We start from the raw sequence: 16235 nt of genomic DNA, 5'->3' as shown, positions 1-16235 counted from the left end.
GCTAGGGCTAGCTCTAAACTATGATCCTCAAATCTCAGCCTCCTGAATAGTTAGGATTGTAAGAGTGAGCAACTGGCACCCTGCTATGGAGTTGCTTTTTAATGACTTGGCTACTTAGAAGAAGGAAGGCCTGAAGAGAAAAGAAAGAAGACTTCCTGTGTTCTGAGTTGATTTTCCTCTAGCCAAGCATGGCCCTAGTACCTTCTCTTGGAAGGGAAGTTTCCTACGTATTCCCCTGAGGCCTTTGTTTTGAGGAGGCTCTGGCTTGCTGGGAAGATCAGATGATTTCACTGCCTAGACAACATTTAGCCATTGGGCTTCAGTATTTTGTCTTCTAAAACTTGGAGAGATTTATGAACCTCAGCCAGATGATTTAAAATCAACCATGCAGCCCCATGGTTCTCTTCTGCCTTGATAATGTATGAGAATTTTGAGATCTACTTCCTCAGCTTCTGAAAACTGGCCTAAGTAATTCTCTGATTTCGGGATTACTTTGTTTTGCTTGTGGTTGGTGGTACTGGTTTTGAACTCAGTCTCACATTTGCTGGGCAGGCTCATTACTACTGGAACCATGTCCCCAGTCCCCGTTTCCCTGTTCATTGTGTTTTAGACAGGGCCTAGCACTTTTTTGTTCTTTCTTTGTCTTGGCAGTGCTAGGGTTTCAACTCAGGACCTCCTATTTTCCAGGCAGGTCGCTCTACCACTTAGCTACTCAACCAGCTAAGGTCTTCCATTTTTGCCCAGGGCTTACCTTGGCTCACAAGGTGAGATCCTGCTACCTATGCAGCCATTGTAGCTGGGATCATATGGGTACATCACCATACACAGCTCTTTTTGGTGAGGTGAACAGTTGAGCAGAGAGGAAACTGAAAAGATGGTGTTTTAGGAACCCAAGGATGCAATGGACTGGAGGGCCCATGTTGTGTGTATGTACCGTTGGAAATATCTCAGGATATTAGAGTACCACACAGGAATCAGGACACCTGCTCAAAAGGAATTCAGCGAGGTTTTTCTTCCACAGAAGGTCATGATGCTGACAGGATGCCAAGTAAGCAAGTGGCGGGATATCTGCGCAGCTGTCTTATCTCTACTGTATGACAATCCTTGTTCATTTGGTCAGAACTTAGTGTCACAATCTTGAATGAATGATTAGTTTGCAAAGGGTTAAAAGTTTATCTGAGCCATCAACTGAGACCAGGACTCCTGACTGAAGCCAGAAGTTGTGAGGAAAACAAGGGAAGTGGCATAGTTAAAATAGCTTCTTGTGAGTTGGTAGCAGCTATTCTTAACATGGTGGTGCTTGTGTCCAGCAATCACTCTACAGAAAAGATTCCAACGACTACATCCACTGAATTTGTGCCCCAAAGAAAAATATCTCAAATGCATTCTCATGTTACTGAGGATATTAAGCACTTAATGAGTATGGATACTTGAAAAAGTGTGGCAGTTAGGAAGGGAAGAGTAAGACTACAATGATACTTTTTCATGCCATTTAATTTTTGGCCTTGTTGGAATAACCAAATGGAGCCATTTAGATACTGAGAATGCTTACTTCGAGTAATTCATAGTCAGTGCTTTTTAATCTGTCCCTGCTTTAAATGAAATACCTGTGGGTCTTGCTCATCTTGGTGTCTCTGGAGGACTTGCTGTGTGGAACCAGGAATGCTTATCACTGAGGGCTGGGAGTTGGTAGTGGGGGCTTGATAAAATTAGCAAGAGGTGCTCACGTGTGAGACCCCTGGACTTTTGTCACATCCAGATTCTATAAACAGAGGCAGGAAGGGAGCGAGCAATGAGGAAGAGCCCTTGGTAGAGAGAAAGTTAAGAAGTTCCGATCAATGAACTTTCTTGTGGGTTTTTCACTTTCCTTATGCCAGAGTCAGGAATTATACTGGAACAAGTTGGGCCCTGGCGGCTCACACTTGTAATGTTAGCTACTCAGGAGATTGAGATCTGAGGATCACAGTTAGAAGCCAGTCCTGTCAGGAAAGAGACTCTTCTCTCCAATTAACCAATAAAAAGCTGAAGTGGAGCTGTACCTCAAATGATAGAGCACCAGCCTTGAGTAAAAAGTGAAGGATAACATCCAGACCTTGAGTTCAAGCTCCAGTAGAGGCATAAAAATTTATTTTTAAAAAAAGAATTACATTGGAACAATGAAAATGAATGGAGGCGCCGGGGGGGGGGGGGGGGCGGATTCAGGCATTTACACTCTTCTTAGAAAAGATGTAATTTACATTAAAACCCAGGGCAGAGCATGATGGCCATTGGATTTTTGTCAGTAGGCTTCCCTTGGTAGGCCCTGTAGAGAGCTTGTTAAATTGCAGCAGATGTGAGGAGCAGAGCTGACACCTGCCTGGGACAATAAACACATTCGCAGGAGAAGAGCCAAAGCAGTGGTTTAAGGATTGTTAACATCCTCATGCCTTTCCTGCAGTTCCTATAGTAAAATGATTGCCTTTTGGAACATGAAACCAGGCACACTCCTGTTTTTCTTCACCTCATTCTTTCTTACCTACTGAGGTATAAATGAAGTGAGGCAGGTGGGGTGTGGAGATCTGAGGTAGGCTCCTGTTTGGATCTGTTCCCCCATTCTGGCTCCCATATGGAGGGTGTGGACTGCAGACATGGGATGGTAGCTAGAATGGTGTGTGTACACTGGCATTTCACCCCTTTAGGGAAGGAGGGAGTCTGAGGGGAGGGCCTGACCGGACCACAGAAGGGGATAAATTTGTGTTTAAGTGGGACTCAGGGAGTGGTTACTTGTCACAAAATCATTATTTTAGCTTTTAAGAAAGCCATCATGTTGATACAATAATGGCCTTTTTAGTGTGGGTTGTCAACAGATTGTAGTAAATCTTAATGAGATGTTTAAAATAAAACCTTTATGGTAACCATGTGTCTGGGCTGCCTTGCTCCATTATTGTAACCCTTCTCTTATTTTCCTTTCCTATTATATTGTGGTTGGTTGTAGTTAGGGATTCAAGGATTGATTTCCCCTTAGGGAATGCATTTGAGAACTTGAAACTATTACATTTTTTTAGCACTGCTAATTTAAAGAGTTTTCTTTTTACTACCTGTCGGGGAGATGATAATTTTTTTAACCCTAGAAGGAGAGGTTTTCTTCCCTCTTTTCTTTCTCCTCCTCCTCCTCCTCCTCTTCCTCCTCCTCCTCCTCCTCTTCCTCCTCCTCCTCCTCTTCCCCCTCTTCCTCCACTTCCTCCCCCTCCTCTACTTTCTCATCTTTATAATTTGGAATAGCCAGCTGCTGAAAACTTGCCATTTGAATTGCATTGATGGGTGTGATTTGTATGTGTATCAGAACATAACGAGTTGTGGATGGAATGAATGAAGGAAGGAAGGAGCAGCCTGGGGAGGGGAGAGGAATGGCTGTGCTTTACACTGAATTTATCCCCTCAGAGAAATGGGCCAGTCCGTGTAATGTACATGATAAAATTGTCTGCTTTGGAAAGCTGAAACTCAGAACACAATAGTCTGGGGGAAACCAGGCAGAATAATTCTTTGAAGATACCCAGTAAAGAAATGTCCGGGTATCAGTGATTGTAAGAGAGGTTTCTTTGTGTTTGGTAGGATGTCACCAATCTCAATGGTGACTGGGTGTATTTCTTGCTACTTTGAATTATGCTCCATCCTTAGAATCAGATATCCTCGCTGAGTTCCTGATGTGCTTAATTTTTTTCCTCCTTTCCCTGTTGACTCTATGAGCCATCAATGATGTACTTCTTGGGTTTTCAGATAGCAAGTTTTGTGAACAAGTCGGCCATGGACATCTCAATCCTGCAGTGGTCCTTGGCCATTTTGGAGTCCATGGTGCTCAATAGCCATGACCTCTACCAGAAGGTGGCACAAGAGATCACCATTGGCCAACTCATTCCTCATCTTCAAGGGTAAGCATGCTGCTCTCCTGGGGAGAGGTTGTTATCTCTGGGGAGGGAGCTCTTCTCTTTGGAGAGGGGCTTCCCACAGACAGCCACAGAGATGCCTGCAAATTATTTTGTACTATTCTACTAAATATACAAACAAATATCCCTTTCCTTTTTTTTTTTTCGGTTGTATTTACTGTACCACTTGAGCCATACCCAGCCCATTTTTCCTTTATCTGTTTTTGTTTTCAATAAAGTCTTGCATTTTTGCTCAGGCTGATCTTGGACAGTGATCTTCTTTCCTATGGCCTCTTGCCTAGCTGGGGTTATAGGTATGAACCACCAAGCCCAGCTTATTTGTTAAGATGTAGGAGTTGATGACTTTTTGTCTGTGTTGGCCACAAACCTTGGTCCTCTTGATCTCTACCTCCTGAGTAGCCAGGATTATAGTATGTCACCACACCTGGCAGCCTTGGTTTATGGTGAGTCATGCACCTCTCTCTCCCCTTACACTGACATGGCAAGGTGGCTTCTTATCCTTGAGGACTGCTTTGTCTGTCCTTGGCATTGCTCTGTCCATGGCCCCTTGCCCTGGGAAAACCTTCGGCTTTTAACCTGTCTTTGTGGCTATCAGTAGAGTTTTTCTTTTTAAGGCATAAAGCAATTTGTTCTCCTAAGTTCTTAACCGAGGGTGACCTAACTGTATAATGTTTTCTGTAATATCATGAACACCTTCAGAATTCATTAGAAATTTTATGCTAGACATTTTCAAGCAGTCTTCCCCCCCCCCCCCCGCCCTCTTTTGATAGAACTGAACTAAGGCTTTAGGCTTCTAAACAGTCTACCACTGAGCCACACTGTAACTCTTCACTAGGAATCTTTTATTGTAGTTATTTGAAGGAGTTTCATTTCAACCTGCCAATTAATTTTTTTTATTTTTATTTTTATTTTTATTTTTTTGGGTCCGGTCGTGGGGCCTGAACTCTGGGCCTGGGCGCTGTCCCTCAGCTCTTCAGCTCAAGGCTAGCTCTCTACCACTTCAGCCACAGCGCCACTTCCGGCTTTTTTCTTTTTGCTTATGTGGTGCTGAGGAATCGAACCCAGGGCCTCTCCCATGCAAGGCAAGTGCTCTACCACTGAACCACCTTCCCAGCCCTCAACCGGCCATTTATGAGTGTGCAACATCTTGGTTTGTGTCACCTCTTCCATCTCTCCCAGCCCCACTCATCCCCTTAAGTTTTCTGGGTCCATCTTCACAAGTGTACATTGAAAATTGTGACTGTATTTACCTACCCTTCCTCTCTCTACTTAGCTTCCTTATATTCCTGATATTAAACTGTCGGTTAATTGTTCAGAGGAGTTTCACCCCTGTACATATACTGCTCTCAGCACTGAGTGGTCACTCATAGCAGTTGTGCATCTGTTGTTTCCAGCTTAGGGGTGCTGGAAGTCTGCTCTCAGTGCTCACTACAGGTCTACAGAGGATCCTCCCTTTTCTTCTCCCTGTGGGAGGAGCCATGTTTCTGTGTAATGATGAGGTTTATTATGGCCTCCCTCTGGGCTGGCTCACTTCATCTGAGTTCTTTTGCCGTTTTAATTTTGCAGAACCGATCAGGAAATTCAAACCTATACCATCGCTGTCATCAACGCACTCTTCCTGAAAGCTGCTGACGAGCGCAGGCAGGTGCGCTGTGTTGCTTCCGTTTTTGTGTCCAGGGTTGGGAAGTGTTTGTGCAGAGGATGCCTTCTCCTTCCTCTCTGGGGGTCTTGGAGGGCTGCTTTGTGGCTCTGGCTCCTGCCATGTCACCAAGCAGGGTGTAGGGGAGGGAGGAGGTGGAGACTTGGGTAAGCCATTGACTGAAACGAGTGTTTGGCCCTAAGAACCCTTCCCTAAAATCTCAGAGCACACAAAGCTGGGAGCCTGGCGGATGTGATGGCCTCTGAGGTGGAAGCCCCCAGGGTCTTCTGTCATCTAGTCATTCACCAAGGCCAGGGAGGTGTCGTCCCCATTTTTCAGAGGTGTCCTGCCTGCTCAGGAGAACAGTAGATGGGAAAGCGAGAGAACGAGAGGGGGCAGCTGAAGATGATGCTTGCGGTGGAGATCACCATGCTCATGTATGAGAGGTGCTCTTGCTTGGTCCTAAATCTTCTGACCCTTAGGGTCATGGGTGGGGGAACTGAGCCGTTCATTTGTATCTTTGTGTATAGAGGGGAGGGAGAATCCCTTAAAGGTACACAGAAAAAAACCTAACTTTTGGGGTTCTTTGGACTATAAATTCTTTGATTCTTTCTCAAGTAGGGGGAAGGAACAGAATAAAGAATTTTGGTATGTTTTGGAATTTAGCTTAGTCCTCAAAGACCATTAATTTTTTTAAAATTCTGCCTGTATAACATAGAATGTATTACCCTGACCACAGTTCACTGCCATAGGAGAGTTCACTAGGAAGATCATGGCATCTGCCAGGAAATTTTTTCACAAGAGTGTAGAAAGCTAACCTGCTACTCAACGCTGTGCATAGAATCAGACTTTATTTATCCTATTTATCTTATCTTCATGTTTCCAAGGATTTTAATATCAGTTATTAAATGTGAGGGATTCTGATTTGCTTTCCATTTAGGATTGTTGGTTCATTTCTAGGAGTTACATTTCCATGGTTTCATCATTGTTTTGTTTTTGTTTCCCTGCTGGGCCTTTCCAAGCTCTGCCACTTGAGCCATACCTCCACTTCTAGCATTTTGCCAATTATGTAAAGATAAGAGTCAATGGGAGGGGCTGGGAAGGTGGCTCAGTGGTAGAGCGCTTGCCTTGCAAGCCTGAGGCCCTGGGTTCGATTCCTCAGCACCACATAAGCAAAAAGAAAAAAAGCTGGAAGGGGTGGTGTGGCTCAAGTGGTAGAGCGCTAGCCTTGAGCTGAAGAGCTGAGGGACAGCACCCAGGCCCAGAGTTCAGGCCCCATGACCGGACCCCCCCCCCCCAAAAAAAAAGAGTCAATGGGATTTTTCTACTCAGGCTGATTTGATATTATGATTCTCATATTTCAGACTTCTAAATAGTTTGGGTTATATCCATGAGCACAGGCATTGGGCTGTATTTGTAGTTCCTAAAATTTAATTATATTTTTACTTAAAAGAGTTGGTTTTAAAAAAAGTTAAAAAAAGAAAGACCAAAAGGAAAGAAGTGTGAAAGCTTCTTTCATTACCTTCCCAAAGAGAGACTTGCTACAATTTTGTAGTACCCATGTACTTTCCATGGCTGTGGGTCATCCTGCTTTGTTCTATGCAAATATTTGCCTAGTTGTGTCTTTTGTTTTGTTTTTGGTCCGAGACCAGGACTCGAACTTGATATCTAATGCTTTTGTTCAATGATGTTCACTTTCTACCAATGGAGCCACTCCCCCAGCCCAGAGTTTTGTTTGTATTTTTAACCAACACTCGGCATACTACATGTACTGTCTTTATAGAAAACTGCTGTTAAGATTAAAACTATGTTGTAGACATCATTCCGTATATATTTATATGTTTCTGTCATTTCAGTGCTATGAAAATCTCCCCATGGACTCTCATGTTTACTCAAACTATTCCCTAAGACAGATATCTCTCATGTTCACAAAGATACTTCTGTTTTCTCTCTGTTCTAGCTTCTGTTACTTAGGAGAGTACTATCAAATATTCAGTTGTTCCTTAATGAAATATTTATTGTCATCTTCTGTTTGCTGAATATCATGCCTGGAACTTGGGATACAAAGAAGCACATGGAGTCCACTGTGCCCCCAAGAACACACAGTCTTATGCATGTATATGTATATGTATATATATTTTTTGTAAGTAGATAGTCAATGACTAGTAGCTGTTGGACAGGAAATAGCCTTCTAACTATTGGCGACTGTCTTGTGGCTGTCTATGTATATCTGTAATTATATCTACATTTCTATCATTTCAATGTTATAAAATCATATTAACCTATAGCTGAAATAGGAGCACAAAGCATATTTTTAATTTTCTTTTTTTGGTGACTATTGGGCTGCACTTTTCATTTGCAAAAGGAATACAATGTTTATAAAAAGCAATATTGGAGATATATGTATAGAGGTCCTTTCGGTTATTTGTTTGTTACCTGCTCCAAAAGAAATCAAACGTAACCAAGCCAGATCAACCCTCACCCAAGAGCTACTGTATTTAGCTGGGGAAGAATCATGTAGTAGAGATGGCCGATGGTGTTTTCTGGGCTTGCCTTCAGCTTGTGTCTCAAGATGTGGTTGCCTTTGCTTTCTTGCTTTTGAGGGCAGGAAGATGACCTGATCATGGATTTCCATTTCTATGTCTTCTGTTCCCATATAACTGTAAAAGGTGTTCACAGTCCTCCCTAGGCAGTGGGTTGGCAGGGCATTGCATCAAAGTTGCCAAGAGCTCTGAATTTCCATCCCTTCTTCTCTCTTGCTTGCTCTCCTTTCTGTGGTGGCATTGGCACCGTTAGGTTGATGTAGACAACAATGTTGACATCCTTGAGTGTCCTCTGACTGTAAGTCACCCATGTTCCCTCTGTGGACCCTGCTGTCTCAGTCTGCCCTCATCCATCCTGCCTGTACCCCCTGCATCCCCTCAAGTTCCTTTCCTCATGTTCTTCGCTCCCCTGGCTTTCTGTACATTTATTTGCACCTTAGTAGATATCATGGTTCTGTTGTTGTTTTTCATTGTAGCTTAGTTTCTTCTCTATTCAATACAACTCGTAGCACCGAAAAAAAAAAATCCCCAGCACAGATTGGCATTCTAGTGTCTTCCTGCATATGAGCAGTATTTTGACTTTTTCTTAGTGTGTCCCAAGGATGTGGCTTGACTATGAAATTTCTCCCTTATTCCTTCCAAAGAGGGCCTGTGAATCATTTCATTTCATAAAACCATCCTCAAGTACTCTGCTGAGGACAGGAGAGGCTGGAGCACAACTTATATCATGCAGAAGCCAAGGGAGAATTCCACAGCATCACATCTGGCCAGATATTTGTCCATCTGAAACCCCATGTGGTTCATTTGCATAGCTTGGTGATCCAGCTCTGGGGTGTATGCCATTTGCCCTTGGTTCTGCACGCAGGTAGATGAACTTGCTTTTAGGTGAGTTAGGGATTTTAGGGTGATGGTTCTCCAACATCAGGATGTCCTTGCTGTGGGTGTGTGTTGTCTGGTCATCTTCATACAATCTAAGAAAAGCGGGTACAGGGTCCTTCCTCTACCCACTCAACAGCTCAAAGCTCGCTCTTTACCACTTGAACCACACCCCCACTTCTTCTTTTTGCTGGTTAATTGGAGATAATTCCAGTCTCCTGGGGCTGGCTTTGAACCAGATTCTCAGGTCTAAGACATCTGATTGGCTGGCCAGAATTACAGGTATGAGCCACTGGTGCCCAGCCTCTGATGCACTTTTTGAGTGGAAAACCATTAGTTTCTGGAGAGTGATTTTTCTAGAAGGAAAAAAATTCCATACATATATGTATGTATATGTATTCATATATATATGCCTTTGTACTTGGCTTTTATAATCCAAATGGAATATCCAGCCTTATCATGGAATACTAGTGCCTTCCAAGGCCACAGTTTTCTAAGAAATACTGCTGATATCCAAGCCCTGAAGCACACGGGAAGAATGGCACTTGGTTGTGTGGAAAAGCATGCCTGTCTTTCTAACCAAAGCCTTTGTGTGGGGTGTTTTTCTTCCCCAGGAAATGGCAAATATTTTGGCTCAGAAGCAGCTGCGTTCCATCATTCTAACAGTGAGTACCTAACTGGGGAGGAAGGGCCTGGTGCAACTTTAGTGTCCCTTCTGTGACTGATCTGCACTTTGTTCTCCACTGTTTGGTGAAGGGTAGGACTAGGAAGGAGGGAAGATGGTGGGCTCTGAGAGTCAGAATCAACATTTCTGTCCCACAGGAAGCGTCCTTCATAGTAGACCTAGTGTAGGAGTAAAAATAACATGATTGGGCCTCTGGGCTGGAGCCCGCCTTCCCGTGGTGGTTTTCTACACATACGGTTTAGCTTTGCAAGGAAAGGAATCAGAACTCCACAACTTCTAATACCTAGCACCATGGTGCTGCCCCAGTTTTTCTGGGGGAAAGCAGTTTACTTTTCACTGAGTTGTGAGCTGGAGATTCAAGCACTGAGACAGAGGTAGCTCCCTGTGCCATGATGGTGTTGGCTTCTTGGCAGTGTTCCTGCACTGAGTTTGCTTCTGTAGGGTGGGAACAAGGTTGCTTTAGTTCTTGGAAGTTGGATGCGTGGGTAGGGGACTATGATGGTGGTGACACCATTTGCCCCTCTGTGACCTGGGGGAGCCAGGGCCCGACCCTTTCCTTTAAGAGCCTCCCCACCCTCTGTTTCCTCTTCTGCACACAGTAGATCTTTTCCTGCCTCTGAGTCATCAGGGAGAGCTCTGAGCTCACATGTATGTTGGCTTTCCTTCTGAAGGGTGAGCCACCAGGCTTCATTCCTGGTTGCATCTAGATGCAGACTGCCCAGCCTCCACTTGGGCCTGTTGATGATGTTTAGTTTGTGGTCTGCCCTTTCTTTTTTTGGTAAGTATTTTAACAAAGTATTCCTGCTGCATGTCATCCGTGCCCAGCGGGCCATCAACAACGAGATGGCCCACCAATTATATGTTCTCCCAAGTGCTCACCTTCAACCTCCTGGAAGACAGGATGATGACCAAAATGGACCCCCAGGATCAGGTAGGTGTGCATGTAACAGCAGTAACATGTGACAAACAGAAAGTGCAATGCCACCAGCCATCTTTCTGCTAGCTACTCTGAATCCTGGAGTTTGTGAGGATCCTATAAGTATTGTATTACTTTCTTAGGGCTTGGGGATATGGCTTCTCAATATAGGTGAATACCTATAGATAATAAAACCAATTGATCATAGCTGGGTGCTGATGGCTAACAATTGTTATCCTAGATAGGAAGCTGAGATCTGAAGGGCCTGGTTCAAAGCTAGCCAGGCAGGAAAATCTGTGAGACTCATACCTTCTATTAACTAGCAAAAACCTGGAAGTGGAATAGCTCGAGTATAGAATGGAAGCCTTGAGTGAAAAAGCAAAGTAAGAGCATGGGGATTTGAGTCTGAGCCCCAGTGCTAGCAATAAATAAAGGCTTCCATTAGGCCCTGAACATGCATGTGGTTTTTTGTTTGGTGAATAAGGGAGTAATTTTAAAGTGGAAGCTCACTGGCACTGAGTATATTCACATTGTTATGAAAACATTACCAGGTATCATCAGGCAAAACTGAATTTCTGGGTCCCCTAAACAATAACTCCATTTGAGCTATCCTGCAACCCCTGGCCAGCTTGCTCCATTTTGCTTCCTGTTGCTGTGGTGTGGCTACACAGAAGTATTCTAGGCAACACTTGTCACCTATTATCTGCCTTATTTCACTCCACCTAGTACCCTTAAGGTTTGTCCTTGTGGTCACAATTTTTGTGTGCTGTCCCTGACGTTTTGTGCTCAAGGCTAGCACCCTATCACTTGAGCCTCAGCTCCACTTCTGGCTTTTTTGGTGGTCAGCTGGAGATAAGAGTCTCATGGACTTTCCTACCTGAGCTGGCTTTGAACTGCTATCCTCAGATCTCAGCCTCGTGAGTAGCTAAGATTACAGGCCTGAGCCACCGGCACTATGGAATTCTGTTCCTGCTGTATGTGAATGTCATGTGTTCATCCATTTACTATGGATGGACAAGGAAGGGCACAGGGGTTGGTTCTTCTTTGGGATCTTCCTTTTATTTTGGTTTCCTGTTAGTTTTGATGATGTGTCCTTGATTAGTGGAGTAAAAGATCCATTGCGACTGCAGAACTGCTCACGGGCCTTGTGAGCCTCTTGCTTTGTAGGTAGCAGTGGGCCCTCCCAGACTCTACCTCAGCCTACGCCCCTCACTTCCTCCCTTCCCAATTAGGACCTCATCTAGGCCAGGCCTCTGGAACTGGTTACCAATATTCCACATGAGATGGCAGCTGGGGTCACTGGAGAGATGCCAAGCTTGAGAAGCTGGGGGAGGGGCAAAGGGCAAAGTGTGCTCAGCTCTCATTTAGAACATGGCTTGACTTTTATCTGGTTTTCTTTTACTCTAAAGCATGATTCATTTGGACTCTGGGGGTGAAGAAAAAGAGAATTGATGTCACTTTGCACAATGACAGCAGATTCCTCTCCCTCCCTCAATCTAGGCTCAAAGAGACATCATATTTGAACTTCGAAGAATTGCTTTTGATGCGGAGACTGAACCTAATAATAGCAGCAGCAGCTTGGAGAAACGCAAGTCCATGTACACCCGGGATTACAAGAAACTTGGCTTCATTGTAAGTGAGTTCTCTCCTTCCACTCCCCGGGTGACCTCAGCCGCTGCCACAAGCGTGTGGTCCTTGTGTGCTCTGTAAAATCGCTTCCACATTTCCAGATGTTAAGTAGCATCACATGACAGTTTCTTCTGGCTGCAGGGGATGGAATAAGTTGCACAAGAGTGAGTGAGTGCTGCGTTTGTTTACTCGGTGGTGATTAAGTGTAGCCAAGAATAATCAGTCTGGAACGCATTGGCTTTCCTCAGACCTGCTCCTTCAGATGGGGCTGAGGGATGGAGACAGTTCTGGATGCGTCTTACGATTTGGTGTGGGACTGAATAACTTACACAGGCCAAGTCCTGGAACGTATGTAACACATCACAAGATTTGTACAATTTATGTTTTCCTGAGAGCTTTGTCTTGCTGAAGACACCAATATGCTTGTTATCCTTTGGGCATTTTTGTTGTTGTTGATTATTTGTTTTTTTCAGTCTGTGAATCTGAATCTAAAGTGTCCAGAACAGCCTCTTTTTTTCCCCTCAATAACACCAGTTTATGCATGTTATAAAAACTTTACAGGAATGTGCCTCTACTTCTTATCTTCTGTACTTTATAATTTATCAGACTTTTTACTTCATGTATATGTACATAAACTATATACATAAACTATATATGTATATCCTTACATATGTATACATACACAAAGTATAAATTTTATATATAAAGTACAAATTCCGCCCTATAGTTTACTTTAAACCACTGTCTTTTTTTTTTTTTGGGGGGGGGGAGGCCTGAACTCTGGGCCTGGGCGCTGTCCCTCAGCTCTTCAGGTCAAGGCTAGCGCTCTACCACTTGATCCACAGCGCCACTTCCGGCTTTTTTCTTTTTGCTTATGTGGTGCTGAGGAATCGAACCCAGGCCCTCAGGCATGCAAGGCAAGCGCTCTACCACTGAGCCACCTTCCCAGCCCCTAAACCACTGTCTTTTGAAAAGGCTTAAATCATAAGAAAAATTTCCATGCACTTACACATGTAGTTGGCATGTCTGAGAAGTCTTCCTTTATTTATGTCTGTCTCCATTTCTAACTGTTCTGATTTTCCCTAAATTTCTTATTGTGTGACATACTCTGTCAGCTTTTGTTTCTGAGAGTTTCTTCTCATGAAAGTTAACTAAACTTGAAAGTTACTTTCTCTGCACATAAGATTCTAATTTGAATCCCTGCCTCCCCTCTCCCTCCCCTCCCCTGAAAATGTTGCCCTACTGTCTTCTCACTTGCTTTTGATGAGAAATATGCTGTTCTCCTGTTGCTATTTTCTGCTGCCCTCAGAATCTCTGAGGGGCTTGATTATGATCACTTTTGGTGTCTTTTCCTTTGCCCCCAACCTGACCCACACACATGCTGTGTACTTAGATCTGTGTGTTCATAGTTTTCATCAAGTTTTTGAAATTTTAGCTTTATTCAATTCTTTTGCCTCTCTCTTTGAATAGAATCCTTAACTTTTTTTTTTTTTGTAGCAGTCCTGGGGCTGTGTGCTGTCCTTAAGCTTTTTTTATTTTTTCTGACTCAGTGTTTTGAAACCACCTACTCATCTGCAATTACAGTACTGCACCCATTATTTATGCACACATAACCCTGATCACATTATTAGGATGACTTTATAAAACTCATTTTTATGATAAATACTTTCAAAGCTTTCCATAGGGCTCAGTTGCTTCCAATAAACATCTAGTAATTCCATGGTCAAACTATCTTAAAATCCTCTCCTTAGTACCTCTTTAGTTAAGAATTAAGTTTGCAGTGTTAGTCTCAATGTCCTTCCTAATAAGGGATTTTTTTTTTACGACATACACAGCTTTTTGGCTTGCCCTGCAATGATACTCTGACATCATTTTTGTTCTATCATATCCTGAATTTTGACCTGGGAGTTCCATTTGACTGTTTAGTTGAATTGGAGTTAAAAAATGCTGGTGAATAGGGTCATGACTGACAGGACAGGTGCAGATTTGTGATGATGACCAAGCTGTTCTTGCTCACCTGACAGAGCTCTTTCCCAGACATTCAGCCTGGTGAAGAAGGGACTTCACTCCTCTGCCTTCTAAGTTTACTTTTGTGTCCTGAGCAAGGCATGTCTAAATTCCCTGGAAGTTTGCATAATCCATATTCTTCAAGTCAAATTTCCAGAGAGAGTTCAAGGCTTTGATTTCTCACGAACTATGTCAAAAATGTCTGCCATTTTCAGGGCTGATTGTATTTCTGCTCTAGTCCTTCATGATTGGCAGCAGAGAGCAGAGTCATAGGGAAAGGAGGGTGTGAAGATCGAACAGGCCTAGGCTTGTAAATGGGAAGGGGCTAGGGAGTGGGTAGATAGCTCTTTTTATTTCCAGACTTGGTCCTTGTATAAAATCACCAGTTTCTACCATGAGTCAGTGTGGCTCCGTCTATGTCAGATGACTCACTTAGGGTGTTGGGACATCTCTGTCTCTGTTTTCTATGCCAGGAGGGTGCCCTGTCTCATGAGTGCTGAATGAAGAGTGATATAGGGTTGCATTGGACATCGACTTGGTCTGGTTTTCTGGCCTGTAGAATAATTTGAACCTCTAATGTTGTGGGTGTGGCTCAAGTGGTAATGGTGTGGCTCAGCTAGCAGGGGGCATGGCCTCAGTGGTAGCTTGCAAGCAAAGATGAGGCTCTGAGTTTACAACCAGTACTTCCAGAGGGTGGAGATGGGAGGGGTAGAATTTGTAGGACTAATTCTCTCTTTCCCCCCCAACACATACTTTCCTGCAACAACTTGTAAAGTTATTTTGGAAAAAAAGTAGAACTCAAACGGACAATAACCAACAGGAGACATAGGGTTTTCTTTTTAAAATTATTATTACTATATATGATACTCTTTCAGTTTAGATAGTTAGTTTAGATATTCATGATGTTCTTTTAGCTTTTAGTTTTAGAACTTCCCCAAGGCCAAGATCTTGCATCAGACAGTTGAGAAACTGGAAGGACTGTTGATTAATGATTTATAGGGCAGCAAGCCAATAACTTTAGAAAGCTGCTTTCACTTTTACACACTCAGCCAGGCAAACTTTCTTAAGTACTAGGAGCAAACTCATGTGCTCACTCTTCTACCTACAGACCATGTGGCAGAAACACTGTCAGCTGGCTCAGGGCAGGCCGGGGACACCCTGGAATTGTACGTAGAGTTCTGCCTGATTCTCTGTTCACCAAGCAAGATAACCTTGCCTGTTTCCACTCACTGTCCTGGTTTGAGATTAGAGATTCCTTTTGAGATTTGCATGATGTTGTTTTGCCTCCAAGCAGGCTTGGGAGTCCAGTGGATCTAGATTGAAATTTTAGCTGTCTCCCTTCTGGCCCATGGGCCAGTGGTCTGTCCTCAACCTGTGTGCCCTTCGTTTTCTTCAGCTGTGAAACTGGCAACAACTTTGTGAGTTTAGGATCATTGGAGACCTTGTGAGATTGTGGACTAGTGGCCAGCATAGGGCCTGGGCCTAGGGAGTACTTGGCTGATGGTCCTCACTCCAGGGAGCACTTGGCCAGTGGCCCTCTTCACTCCAGGGGATACTTAGCTGATGGTCCAACTCCAGAGAGCACCTAGCCCATGTTCCTTCTCAACCCAGGGAGCACTTAGTCTACGATCCTTCTTGTTCCAGGGAGTACTTAGCCGATGGTCTTTCTCACTCTGAGGAGCACCTAGTCAATGTTCCTTCTCATTTTGGGGAGTAGTTAGCCGATGGGCCTCCTCACTCTCAGGAGCACTTAGCTCATGTTCCTTTCCACTTCTTCTCTGGGAGCACACATTAGAAAAGCCACAGGTAGCTTTTGGATTTGCTCAAAGTGGAAGTGAGCATCTCTCCCCAAGGCAGGGGCAGTTCACAAAGGAGATAAACAAATAGATTTGGCTGTGGGAGGGAGGGAAAGATAATGGAGAATGTTAAATTCAGAAGGGTTTGAGATATGCAGTCAGTCCTCATGACTCACGGATTCCTGTACTTGCAAATTCCACTACAAAGAAAAATGTTTGTA

The 16235-nt window shown here is 43.8% G+C and overlaps 1 protein-coding gene across 2 annotated transcripts in view; it reads left to right on the top strand.

The window, feature by feature from the left end:
- The window catches only part of LOC122120726 (engulfment and cell motility protein 1-like), a 135457-nt gene that overhangs the window by 84416 nt on the left and 34806 nt on the right, over positions 1 to 16235 (top strand). For both annotated transcript variants that reach the window (XM_042694952.1, XM_042694951.1), the window contains exons 7-11: positions 3757 to 3908; positions 5490 to 5568; positions 9596 to 9646; positions 10474 to 10597; positions 12083 to 12214. In XM_042694952.1, coding sequence (XP_042550886.1) covers positions 3757 to 3908; positions 5490 to 5568; positions 9596 to 9646; positions 10474 to 10597; positions 12083 to 12105 — 429 coding nt within the window. In that variant the 3' untranslated portion in view covers positions 12106 to 12214. The remainder of the gene's footprint in view (positions 1 to 3756; positions 3909 to 5489; positions 5569 to 9595; positions 9647 to 10473; positions 10598 to 12082; positions 12215 to 16235) is intronic.

Source organism: Dipodomys spectabilis, unplaced genomic scaffold (assembly GCF_019054845.1).
Source record: "Dipodomys spectabilis isolate Male_0828 unplaced genomic scaffold, ASM1905484v1 ptg000178l, whole genome shotgun sequence".
In the NCBI taxonomy this organism is placed as follows: Eukaryota; Metazoa; Chordata; class Mammalia; order Rodentia; family Heteromyidae; genus Dipodomys; species Dipodomys spectabilis.
Note: the sequence above shows the minus strand (reverse complement) of the source record. Positions and strands in the feature narration are given on the sequence as shown.